Here is a 13,104-nt window from a genome sequence, read left to right on the forward strand (position 1 = left end):
TTGCAAAGCTCACACATGGCCATTTCCCTCCTGCCTTATGGCAGTTTTCAGACTGGCTTAGTCAAATTGAAAGAGCCTGATTTTCCAGGGTGATTTGCATGTGTGTTTCTATGAATATCCGGATCAAAAACATGCTATTTACTCCTCAGATATTATGAAGGGCGCTCCCATCCACAGGGTGTGTGGCTTCGACATTCTTAGCTTCACCAAACCTAATTATGACTCTTCTCTCTTACTCTGTAGCTCTATGGGATTGCAGTAATGTCCATGCTAAGCTGTGGTTAGTCTATCCATGTCAACTTGGACCTTTTAATATCTGATTGTGGTTGACAGATGGTTCATTTTCCTTCTCAGAATTGGCCTCTCATTGCCGCTGTATCCAACTGGACTCTGTTGTGATCTCCAGTCTGTAATAGGGCTTTGGAATCCCAGTGATTCCCATACCAGGGTGTCCCTGCTCTGCATCCTCAGAGGCCTGGGCTTTGCCAGCGGGGCTAGAGTTCCATGAAGCTGTGAAGCCTCCTTTAATGCATATCACCCGTGAAATGTGCAGATTGGGGGAACCATGGTTGAAGACTTCAGGCGGCAAGGCATTAGGAGTATTAGGGTTTCTCGGTGGTAAAGTGCTTGCCCTGAGGACCTGAGTTCTATCCCTAGCACCAATGTTAAAAGCCTTACAATATGCTTATAGTTGGAGCCCTGGGAAGGAGGCTGAGACAAGTTATCTGGAGCTTACTGGCCAACCAGGCTTGTCTCAAAAAGCAAGGTGGATGGCTCCCGAGGAGCACCTGAAGTTGACCTCCACAGGCAAGCCTACATGCATGTGCATACACAGGCACTCACCTCCACAGCTAGGATTGTGCGTTGACTTCCCCTCCCTATTCCTTTATTACAGGGGACAGAGCCGCACCGCTGTGAGGAGCAGGAAGGCTCTCATTTTCCTTAATGTTTATATGTTGTCTGGCAACCATATCCCCATCTTGGGCTCTCCCACTATTCTAATGCAGGGGTTCTTACCCTCCCTAATGCTGTGACTCTTTAATACAGTTCCTCATGTTGTGAGGACCCCCAGCCATAACATTATTTTTACTGCTACTTCATAACTGTACCATTGCTACCGTTATGCATTCTAATATTGACATCTGATATGCTACCCCAAGGGGGTTGCTGCCCGTAGCTTGAGAACCACTGTTCTAGTGCTTTTCAATGACAGCATTTTCTGCCTGGCCCCAGGAGACCCAGGCCTTCTACCTCATGATGCTCTAATGCTGCAAAAGGGTGTGGTTGTTTTCTACCTGACATTCCCATTGGCTGATGAGGATTTCAAAGCCTTGCAGAGGCTATCGTTTGGTTGCAGTTGTGTGGCATGGTCCCTAAACAGATGGAGAGAAGCAACAAGGCCCCTAGGAATCTTGGTTGAGAGCCTTGTGTGAAATTTCTCTGTCTAGATATTCACAGATGTGTAGTTGGGATGGGCAGTGACTCATTTCAAATCTCCAGGCATGTCCAGTCTCATCCAGCTATAATTTCTCCTTGGGCTTCATGATGTTGAGTGCTGAGGCTGAGGGATTTCTGTCTGTGGACTTGACAGGGTTGGAGTGGTTTATGTGTTGTCTCACCACCTTCTAAACCCACATCTATTCACATTACAGAGAAAATGCATGTTGCATGTGCATCTACACGCTTCCCTCAATAGATTACCTTGAATCACTAGGGCACTAACTTCATTTCTGTTATGTGCACCAGTCATCTCTGGCTTGTTCAGCCCAAGCCTCTGAGAGTCACTGGTTTGTGCTGCTCTAGATCCCACGAACTAGGTCTTGGAAAAGTGCTCTTGGCATTTCACAGACCAATGTCTGAAGTTGAAGTTCTTCTCAAGAGACCTGCTCCTTTAAGCATGCGTCTGTCTGTACATACACAGATGTTTACACTGCACACAGGAGAGTCAGAGGACAGTAGAAGCATAGACCAGCAAGTTCCCTCAGCACTTCTGCAGATGGGTTGAATTTCACCCACCTTTGGCCTTTTACCATTGTCTACTTCATATGGAGACTGATGAGGAAGGTTCCAGGTTGTCCCTCAGTGGTCAGTGGACATGCGACAATCAGTGGTTTAAACAACTTCCGATGGCGTCTTGTCATTTTGTGAAGGGAGATCTGTTACAGCCTGTCATCACAATTGGTTTCTGGCCTCAGACTTGTTGCCTGCTCCAATTTCAAGGTCAGCAGTGGAGAGGAGGGGCAACCTGTGGAGGAGAACATTTTCTTGAGCCCTTATAAAATTGTTGCTTTGCAAACACGTCTCTGTTTTCTGCTAAGACATCTGCACAGTCTGAAATGCAAGCTGATTGGGAGATTCTCTTTTGTGCCTTGTGTTTTCTTCGTTGTGTTGTATGTCGTGCTTACGCTTGCAAAATTAATGGTGATCCAACCCCCCTATACCCTCCTCTTTTGGGGCTATTGTTTGATTTTGCAATCAGTATTCACATTGATAATAAAAACTCTTTTTCTCTCCCTCAAAGGGTATATTTCCTGCTTCGTATATTCATCTTAAAGAAGCCATTGTTGAAGGAAAAGGGTGAGTTCTTTTCTTGATATTTGAATGAAGAATTAGATGATGTCACGTGGCACTGCTGTCAAATATGTGGTAGTGTAAGACGTGGGGGTTAAGATAATAATAGTGGGGCCGCAGAGGTGGCTCACTGGTTAAGAGCGCCTACTGTTTCTGTAGAGGACCTGGGTTTGGTTTCCAGCACCCATGTCTGGTAGCTCACAACTACCTGTAACTCCAGAAAGGCTCTTAGACTCAAATACACACAGCCCCACACAGATGCACGTATAAATACCAGTTAAAGATAGAAAAATAGCTCATTATAAAAGATAATAGCTCTGTTTGACCATGATGGTTTAGGACAATAAAGGGATTTGTGGCTCAGTCGTGTTGATCATTGCTTTGGCCCCTTAAAGAGTTCAAGCCTTAGCTGTGGTCATCTCTTTGAGGCTGAAGTCATTTTGGGGAGGTGTGGGCATCTATGAGCTACCTCATTTGAGAATGACCACCCTAGACCCTTCTCTGAGTCTCCCCCCTACCCCCCAGAAATCTAGAAGAGTTGAGGGGGGAATGAACAGTTGTTAGGGTGGGACCTGTGTGAATTCGAGTGTCAGCTAATTGAGATTTATAATGCCCCGAGGTCATCAGACTAATGTGTAAGGCCCTTAAAAGACATTCCTAGAACAGGGACCGAGTGTGCCAGGTGTGAACTGGGGAAGACAGCATTCAAATGTCTTCTTTTTTGGTCTCTGCCTCATCTTCACACTCCGTTAAATATGTAAATTATAAAATTACTAATCATATGATTACTGCATAATGACATCTCTCTGGCTGATTACAAAATTGCCTTTCGGAGCACTGTACTTTTAACATATGAAAAGGACGGCTTGGGTTCCTGCATTTCCCCGGTGCATAACTAGAGGGAAGGGAATAATTTAGAGCCATGGATGGTGCTGACCTGCAAGATGGAATTTGTTCAGACAGATAAAATGTTTTGTATGCAGAATTCTTGAAAGGAAGACCAAAGTAAGTTGAGAAAGTTTTGCCTTGTTACGGAAATAATTGAAGTGTGCACTTAATGTGCTTCTTTCTGCCAGGGTCAAAATCCTTATGTAAGTCGGCTTCTATAGGAGTAGTGATTTTTCGAAGGCATTTTGAAACATATGAAAGGGCGTGTGTTTCCACAACATTTATTCAGCGGCACACTATTATGGGAATGCGGAATAATCTGGATCCAGATTATTCTATAATAATCTGCAGCAGGCAGACAGGTCCTGTTGGTCTTCTGGGGTCAGGTTTCAGGGTGGTGAGCGGGAAGTGCAGTGGAGATGAGCAGTGCACAGGTGTCCTGATGAAGCTTTCAGCTGTCAGCCTTTGCATCCCACCCTCCTTTCCTGGCTCTGACCTTTGCCTTCTCCCAGTGTACCTGGCTGCCCAGCTGTTCCTCACTGCCCAGGGGCCTGACAGGTGACCCCTACCTCTTCATTTCTTCTGGATGCTATAGACATCGGCTCTCTTTGCTGCTGGTCCTTCCTCTTGTCCAGGGCTGGCTCAGGCTCAGTCACCTGGTTTATCATCATATTCTATTCATTCATACCATATATCCCCCCTCCCCCGCCACACACAAACACACACACACACACACACACACACACACACACACACACACACACACACACACACCATATGCTCTTTCTCCCATGATTTTCCTCTTTGTGTCCTCTCCCTTCCATGTCTTCTTTCTTGCCTGGGCCTCTTCTTCCCATCACTTCACTCTTGTTTTGTGCCTGTGGCCATGATAATGTGCCTTTTAAATTTTGTCATAACAAAGCAATTCCCACTTTGTCCCTCCTCTCTGCTGACACAGAATTGCCTGCAGCAATGGCTACTGTTGGCCCACTATCTTCTGTGAAGGCACCCCCTCCTATGGGCACCGAGGCCCTTGCACCCTTTCTTGCCTGGTCCCCTCACACTACTTTCAAGGCTCAGACATTTCTTTGGGACCTCTTCCCTGTGACATGGCCCATTTCTCTCACATCTGGAACTGGTCTCATGCTATAGGCATTGCAAGCATCGGGGCTTCTAGCCTTGATCTTTCTTTAGACCTGTGATTCAGTTGGGCAGAGGTTAATGACTTAAGAATTGCCAGTCAGGAGTGGTGTTACCTGTCTGTGATTGCAACTCCTAAATGGGAGGTAAAGGCCAGGATGCCCAGGAGTTCATGGCTATCTGTGCCACATGTCACCCTGTCCACCCTACTCAGAAAACCAGAGTCATAGTTCCATGCCTGTTCTACCCCATTCACTCTTCTATAGAATTGTTTTAATCGGTAAGTAATCCTGCGGTGTATTTATGGCATCTACTGTACACATACGTTGCAGGGTGGCAGGTTGAGCTAGTTCACACAGGTTCTTAGGAGAGGTTGCCTTCAGACACATTCATCTGTGGGGAGAACACTTAAAAGTCTGGGCTTCTGGGCATGTTTAAGTTCATAGTGTGTTGTTAGTGACGCCAGTCACCTTGCTGGACAGTACAGCACTTGGATTCATTCTCTCTGTTTGATGTTATGTCCTTTTTCCAACATGTGTCCCCTTTCACTGCTCCTGGTGCACATAGCCAGGACTCTCCCTCCGTCCTATGCTCGTGCTGTGGATGAGCAGGCGTTGTTGGAGTAGTATCATCCCGATCATCCCCTTCCTGGCCTTGGGACTCCCTCAACTCTTTCCCTCCATTTGATGGTCTTGCCCACAGCCGATAAAGACATTGTTGTCTGTGCCTTCCTGACCTCTGCCAAAAGATGTGATTTTCAATCCTGGGAAGTAAAGCCCACAGAGAGATGCATATGCTGATGTAGAGTGAAAGCCAAGTCAGAGGCTAAACCTTTTAGGGTAGAAGGAAAAGGGGTAGTCATGGGTGGGACTGGATAGACTGCTCATGAACACCTGAAAACTGTAACTTAGTCACACTTCAGCAAGGATAATTGGTCCCTGGGTCATTAAATAATGAGTTTTGTACCTGATTGAAATGTGAAAATAATCTTCACTTAAACCTGTGCATTTAAATGGCACACACTGACTGGGTGTTGTTTATGGTTCTCTGAATATATTTTTCTTTTCTCCGCCCTTGACATTCTGAAGACTTTCCATGGCTGGTTTTTCTCTTCTACTTCTTACCCTGCCACACAAGGTGCATGGCTTCCAGGCAGGGTGATGGGTAGATATCTCCATGCTTTGTATAAAGAGCTTGCCATTTGTAGCTGTAGTCACATGTGTGTGAGCATCTTGTCATTCATAGGTGTATTCACACGTGTGTGAGCATCGTGTTTGTGTATTTTCTCCATTTGCTTAACCATTGAGCTCTATAGCCTCTGTAGGGAGGGACTCAGGTGCCCCTCACAATAACGCCACAGAATCAGCTTCTTTCTCCCTCTTTCTTCCCAGGCAGCATGAAACTGTCATCCCCGGGGACCTCCCCCTCATACAGGAAGTCACCACAACGCTCCGAGAGTGGTCTACCATCTGGAGACAACTTTATGTGGTAAGAAAATGGGATGCTCAGTTAAAGCTTATAAAACACAGAATGGTGTTTCTGGTCCTTGTCCTATACCAAACTATACTTTTCCCTCTCTGGGAACCTGGAGGAGGAGTGTCTCTGAGCAGGGTCTTGCTTCTCAAGGACAGAGCAAGCCATAGGATCATTGTTTTGGCTGCTGTTAGGGACCCTGTGATCTTTGACCTTTGTTGTGTTGAGATGAAGCTTGCTTACTGTATTGAATAAACTGAACTAAAATGGAAGTTGGTCTTGGATCCATCTTGCTTTGTGTTCGGTAAAGGGAACGTGGTTGCTGTCGGGTCTTTGAAAGGACAGGACCAGGAAGTTTGTGTTGATATTGCCTCTGAGTGTATATTTTGATCATGAAAATGAAAATCTACTTTTGCACAGAAATCACGTAGTTTTGAAGACTTAGTAGATGGTTACTAGTAATTCTTTCTCTCCTTTGTGTCAGTGATGGGTCTTACGTGCTAAGGAGTAGGATAGTCTTGATGTATTGTGTCCAAGGTGGGCAGGGGACATTTCACATTCGGGCTCTGGCGAGCGTTGTCCGGTTCTTATTAATGCAGAGATGCCGGAGCTCTGACATCTTCCATTTCATTTTTCCTCAGGGCATTTCTTTGCACATAAATCCATATTTGCAGAAGATTACCTTTTGTTAAGCCTGTGTTTCCATTCAGCGTGTTGATTTCTCATATGCTAATGTTATTATCACCAAGCCAGGGCTCTGGAAGGAAGTCAGTGCATTAATTTCTCAGGGACATAGAAAACTTCCTAAAGTCTCCACAGCTGTTTGCTGGGCAGGCTTGCTTTTGATTATACAGTGGTTTCCTATAAATGCGCAGTAATAAGCACTTGCGGTAATTGTTCATCAAACGTACTCACGAACCTAAAAGCGTGAAGTTAGCCATGAATGTTTTGTGTAAATCTGAGCAATTTCATAGTCGGTATTTCATGTTCAACTTAGCAATTTTTAAACAAAAATATGATAACACTACAAACAGGAGTTGCCGTGGACCGATTAATGAGTGGACAGCGTCAGCCTCCCTGTCGCTCAGCATCCTTAATCGTCATTATCTGGCTTCTTCTCCAAATGGCGAATTCACCTCTGATGGGTTTATATTGTTAGATTTGTATAAAGCCAAGTCAAAGGTGCTTCTCAATATTGAAGTACATTCTGTTAGATGCAATCTCCTATAGTTGTAGGCCTGTCTGCAAAACGGGTATGTCTTTTACATGTGGTTAGAACAGCAAGGTGGACTAGTAAGATGAAAAGAAACCTGTTTTGCAATAAATTCTTAATTTGGATCTCTTTTAGCTTTCGTTTAAGAAATGAAAATGAGGCGCTTGGACTGGTGGCATGCACTCAGAAATTGGAGGCAGGGAGAGTAAGAGTTTATGGCCGAAGTTTCTGCTGTGTTCTATCTACTCTCTGTAGTGTTGTTTTTAAGCAACAAAATCCCAACCATTTGAATTTGCCAGTGAAGACTCAGGAGCCAGACACTGTGGTAAAAGTCTGCTAGCTAAGAGAGGCAGAGAGCATGCCAGACGACCTTCCTACTCCACAAAGGTCCCAGAAGGACAAGGTTTCTTCCCTTTCTCCATGCCCTTAAATATCTTCCAACACAAAGACCTTCCTCTCTGTTTACTTATGCTCACTCCCTGTCAGCTGGTTGCTTGCTCTGTCTCCTGACCTAGACTTGACTTTATTTAGCTCCGGGGTTAAAGATGTGGGCTACACCACAACAAGGGGTATCCAGTTCACAGTCTTGGGGTTCACAATGTGACCAAATATCCTGCATAACTGAAGTTCTTGGCACATTGTCACGTCTCAAAAAATATTTGTTGAGTAATTGAAAAAAGATAGTTTAAGGATGAGGCTAGCCTAGTCTACATGTGACTATGTCTCCAAACAACAAAAAGATAGTTTAAGGATGAGGCTAGCCTAGTCTACATGTGACTATGTCTTCAAACAACAGCAACAAACAAAAACAAAGGAAAGAAGGAAAAGGAACGGCAGGAAAGAGAACCAGGCTAATGTGAAAACAGCTTGGAGAGGCGGCCCGGCAGGAAGAGGACTTGCTGGTTTTCTAGAGGATCAGAGTTGATTCCCAGAACTTGTATCAGGCTGTATATAACTCCAGCTTCATGGGATCAGATGCCCTCTGCTAACCTCTGCTGAACCACCTCTCCCTCTCTCTCTCCCTCTCCCAGTCCCCCCTCTTCCTCCCCCACCTTCCCACCTTCTCTCTCTCTCTCTCTCTCTCTCTCTCTCTCTCTCTCTCTCTCTCTCACACACACACACACACACACACACACACACACACAGAGGCACACACTCACATACACAGTATAATATAACTCGTCTACGTTCAATTTGTTGAGTAGGTTGTAGGACTGTTTTAAAAACTTTTAGAAAAAGGGCTTTCAAATGGGAGCTAGTGAGGCAGTGGTTCCGGTAATGTCGTAGACTGGAGCTCCTTTTTAGAAACAGCAATTCCACATTTTAATTTTTGAAGGGATCATGGTGCTTAAAATATAACTTATTAATTCCTACTGTCCAGACGCGGAACATTGTAGACAAATTTAGTTTTCTTGATGAGCTCCAGCAACAAATGCAAACCTGTGGGCGTTCTTGTACCACAAACCCAGTATGCGAAAGGTGAGCGGGCTCAGGTTGGGATCTCATCTTGAAGCAAAAGGAGTGTTCATGGAGAGACATTTGCTGTTGCTCTTTGCTGTGAGGGTCACAGTGTACCAGGGAGGACTGGTGCAGGATGGCTTATTCTGTCAGCTAGCAGCATGGTCTTGGGGCCCAGGCATCTCCAGGTACGATGGGGCAGAACTGTCATGGGGAGAACGACAGTCTGTGCTTCTAGGCATGTCCAACCTTGGACATGGTGACTTGTCAGTCTTTGCCAACTATAAAGTTCAGGCTCCACAGGGAGCAACGAAGTTCATAGAAAGAATCTCCTAATTCTTTAAGTGACTTTATAGTTCTGTGTTAGAACCCACAGCTATCTTTGGCTGCATGGACACACCTTTAAGCATTGGCCGTGCCCAGGACGCTGCTGTGAGCTCCAGGCCAGGCTGAGGGTTAAGGTTCTGTTGTGTTCAATGCCGGGGGCTGGGCTTTACTTCTTATTCTTTCAGTGTCCCATAGGAACCAGATCCTATACAATGTGCTCTATTTGATGTGCGAATCTGTTCTTCATTTCACAGTCACTGAATCCCAGGAAGTGGTGCATATTCTATTTTTTTCTTTCTTTCTTTTTTCTTTTTTTCCGGAGCTGGGGACCGAACCCAGGGCCTTGCGCTTGCTAGGCAAGCGCTCTACCACTGCGCTAAATCCCCAACCCCGCATATTCTATTTTAATTTGAAGAACTATCCATTTGATATACTCTCCACTCTGCTGTTTCTTGTTTTTGTTTGTTTGCTTCTCAAATCAGAACCCTTACAGTTTCCCTTTCCCCCCCATATAGCAAGATAATAGGGAGATGTTTCGAAGTGTTCGGCACATGATCTATGACCTTATTGAGTGGCGGTCGCAGATTCTTTCTGGAACTCTGCCCCAGGATGAGCTCAAAGAGCTGAAGAAGAAGGTCACAGCCAAAATCGATTATGGAAACAGGTTTGTTTGTTTAAACGATGATTTCATGCTTAAATTGTCCACTGTAATAGCACAACCCTAAGCCTGGAGGATGTTTCAATTACATTTTATCATAAAGCCAAATTTCTAATATCAAAATAATGAAGTGGCTTTCATTCTAATCTGGTTTTCCACTCACCCTCGAAACCTGTAGTCTTTGCTGTGTAAGTGGTGGGGTTGTGAAGCTGGGTTGGGGTAGCCCCTCATTTTTGCTGTTTTTGTCCCACTTCAGTTATGATACTCAATGTATTTCTACTTTCCACTTATAGCGTTTGACACTAGATTATTTCCTGTGACTCCCTTGGTCTGTCAGACTGGATGTTAGAAGTCACCATGAAACTTGTCCCTAGAGTTGACGTGCTTGATCTAATAGACAGAAGTTGGAACTGAGATGAACTATACATTGTCTTTTCAAAAAGTTTGCATTTATGGGAAACATCTGCCCTGGTTCACTTGAGTGTCTTGAGAGATGGCTCACTCCTGAAGACAGCATGCTCTCATATTAGCTGCTAGGAGTGTGACTGTCTTGGTCCTATTTCTGCCATATCGGTACCCAGGATGAGGTTATGGCCTCTCCCACCTGGTACCTATTTGCTTATTCACATGTTGTTATGGCTGTAAGAAGCCTTAAAAATGACCTGGTCCTGCATTTCCCTCAAGCCTTGTAACCTCAGATCACCTGGGGAGGTTTCGCTATACCCAATCCCGGGACTCACTCCTCGGGTTCTGAGTTCTGCTGTCTGGTGCTGGGTTAAGAGCTCAGTCAGACTGCTGTTCCGGTGGTGGAAAACTTAAGGTATAGTCTGCACCCTTCCCCATTTTTAAACCTGAGGATGTGGAGGTGAGAACAGAGTTGCTTCCTTCCCATCAGCTCAGGATCCTTAGACGAGCCATAGGACCTTTCTGAATAACTGAACTATTGCATAATTTGTTTTCTGATAATCTCCCATTTTAATGTATGAACGTTTCCTAACCTCACATTATGTGTGGCTTGTATTTTACCCTCTAAGGCCAGAGACTCCAGATATAGGATGGTAGATCCAGCTTTGGTGAAACCCAATGTAAGACTACCTGCGTTCAAAAGCTACGGCCATGAACATACTCTGATTTCTGGGGGTAGTGTCCATCCCCTGAGACTAGTCTTTAATCTTGTTATGGTGAGACCAACACCTGGACAGAACCAGCTGTGCATTGCAGAGACGATGTAAACTAATTGCTGTGACTGACAGGCTACCTTATATGGTGGCAACTGACATCAGGCTAAAATGCCAGGAGCATAGGTGATTTTTGATTGATTGATTGATTGATTGCCTCCAAGGCCAGAGATCCCAGGTATATAGGGTGTTAGATACTGCTTCGATGAAGCCTATTACACGACCATGTGCTTACAAAAGCAAACCTTGGGAGCTCTGATTTCATTTTGTATTGGAGAAGCCTGTTTTTGAAGTTAGGTTCAGAGACCACCTGCTTAATCTGGCTGCAGGAAACAACCTAAGTATGTTATGCCGTGGACCAATCTTGTTAAGACAGAAAGTGTTTCCAAATGTAATTTACTGCTTTGATAGGAAATACAACCTTATTAAGACAAGTTTGCCTGAGGACCGCGGGCCAGTATTCCTCCAAAGCCCCATGCTCTCTGCTTCTATTTCCTCTTGTAGAAAGTGAAATACTAATAATAACGATAATACCAAATAAAAGCATAGGATGTTTGATTTTTAGGGTAGTCCCATCCCTCAGGGAGCAGTTTGTTGCTCCCAATATTATGACACACGTATGTATGCTTGCTTTTACCTTTTACCTGAGTTGGGGTGGGGTTGGGAAGTGTCTAGAGAACTGTGGGAAATGTCTTCACGGACTGTTTCTCTACAAAGATGGCCGTGTAAAGCATACAGATACAAACATGTACACCTACACTCAGAAATACCAGACAGGTCCACAGTCACACCTACCCATAGAAACCTGCATGTACACACACAAACACACACACACACACACATACACACACACACACACACACACACACACACACACACAACCTGATTTCACAGGGAGGTGTTCATCTCCTTCTTTAGACCCTTTGTCACCTCACAGGACCAGTCTCTAACCTTGTTATGGTGAGGCCAACACTTCACAACAGAACCAGTTGTGTATTGATTGCAGAGACCCATGTAGACTGGTTGCTGTGACTGACAGGCTACCTTATATGGTGATGATATTGTGGTGAGAACATTGCCACCTGTCTTCTTTCTTCTTTTAGTGTTTGGTCTCAAACATGTAACTGATCTCACTGAGCTTTGATTTTCTGTTTTGTGAAGTGGGTTTGGGCAGATTTTCTGTCTGGACTGAGGTGACAGTGATGTCACATGACAGCCATGGTAGGCTGTCAAAGGGCCTGATACATAGCTTCCTTGAGGGGGGCCTCACCAGGTATGGCTTGTGGGGCCTTGAGCTGGGCCTCCAGGAGCTCACCCATACCACCTACAAATCATTGACCACACCCACACAGTGCTGACCCTACCCATGCATCACTGACCTCATTCACACAATGTTGACCCATGGTATTGACTCTTAGAGCAGGGTCAGGGCTGGGATGAGTTGGTCAGACTTGAGAGGCCCTGTTATTGAAAGATGTTACCCTGTGAGGCTTTCTACCATCATGTACCCATGGGTGGTATACATGTGCGGGATGCAGAGTGAACTCTGATGGCCCACACCTTCCAAGTTATTAGTCACACTTCACTTGGACTTTGAAGATCTATTGGAAGGCGAAGGCTTTATTGAAATGCAGGTAACACTGAGTCGTTTTCTTTCTCCCAGTGTGACATAGTTTGAATTACAGAAAGCCATGCTACAGAATGACATTTTCTGATATTTGTGGAAGGGTCCCGGTTTCTGAGGCAGTTCCATCTGCTCTGTGGCTGGGCCTGACACTGTGCTCGGGAACTTACTCCCTTGATTCATGCTCTCCAATGCTTGGGCTTCTTGATATTCTAGAATTCTTGATTTGGACTTGGTGGTGAGGGATGAAGATGGGAACATTTTGGATCCGGAACTAACTAGCACCATCAGTCTCTTCCGAGCACATGAAGTTGCTTCTAAACAAGTAGAAGAGAGACTGCAAGAGGAGAAAGTGAGTTTGTTTCCTCAATGTTCACTTTGACATTTTCCAGGGTAGGCAGATGTGGGGCGCCGGTGGGTTGTCTGGGGTTAGGAGTTGTGGGAGGTTCAGGGAGGAGGACTTGTATTTCTCAGCAACTGTGTTGAGCATTAGAAAATGTTAAGGAATTCCAGAATTGGCACTAAAAAGAACCCTCAAAAAGCAAGTGTCCAGTACGTTTCAGACAAGAAGGAT

The 13,104-nt window shown here is 45.0% G+C and overlaps 1 protein-coding gene across 2 annotated transcripts in view; it reads left to right on the plus strand.

Moving 5' to 3' along the window:
* Positions 1 to 13,104, plus strand: part of Dock1 (dedicator of cyto-kinesis 1) — a 516,616-nt gene that overhangs the window by 62,981 nt on the left and 440,531 nt on the right. For both annotated transcript variants that reach the window (XM_063263800.1, NM_001143858.1), the window contains exons 4-7: positions 2,522 to 2,577; positions 5,991 to 6,087; positions 9,586 to 9,734; positions 12,747 to 12,882. In XM_063263800.1, the coding sequence (XP_063119870.1) occupies positions 2,522 to 2,577; positions 5,991 to 6,087; positions 9,586 to 9,734; positions 12,747 to 12,882 (438 nt within the window). The remainder of the gene's footprint in view (positions 1 to 2,521; positions 2,578 to 5,990; positions 6,088 to 9,585; positions 9,735 to 12,746; positions 12,883 to 13,104) is intronic.

This window comes from Rattus norvegicus, chromosome 1 (genome assembly GCF_036323735.1).
Source record: "Rattus norvegicus strain BN/NHsdMcwi chromosome 1, GRCr8, whole genome shotgun sequence".
Lineage (NCBI taxonomy): Eukaryota > Metazoa > Chordata > Mammalia > Rodentia > Muridae > Rattus > Rattus norvegicus.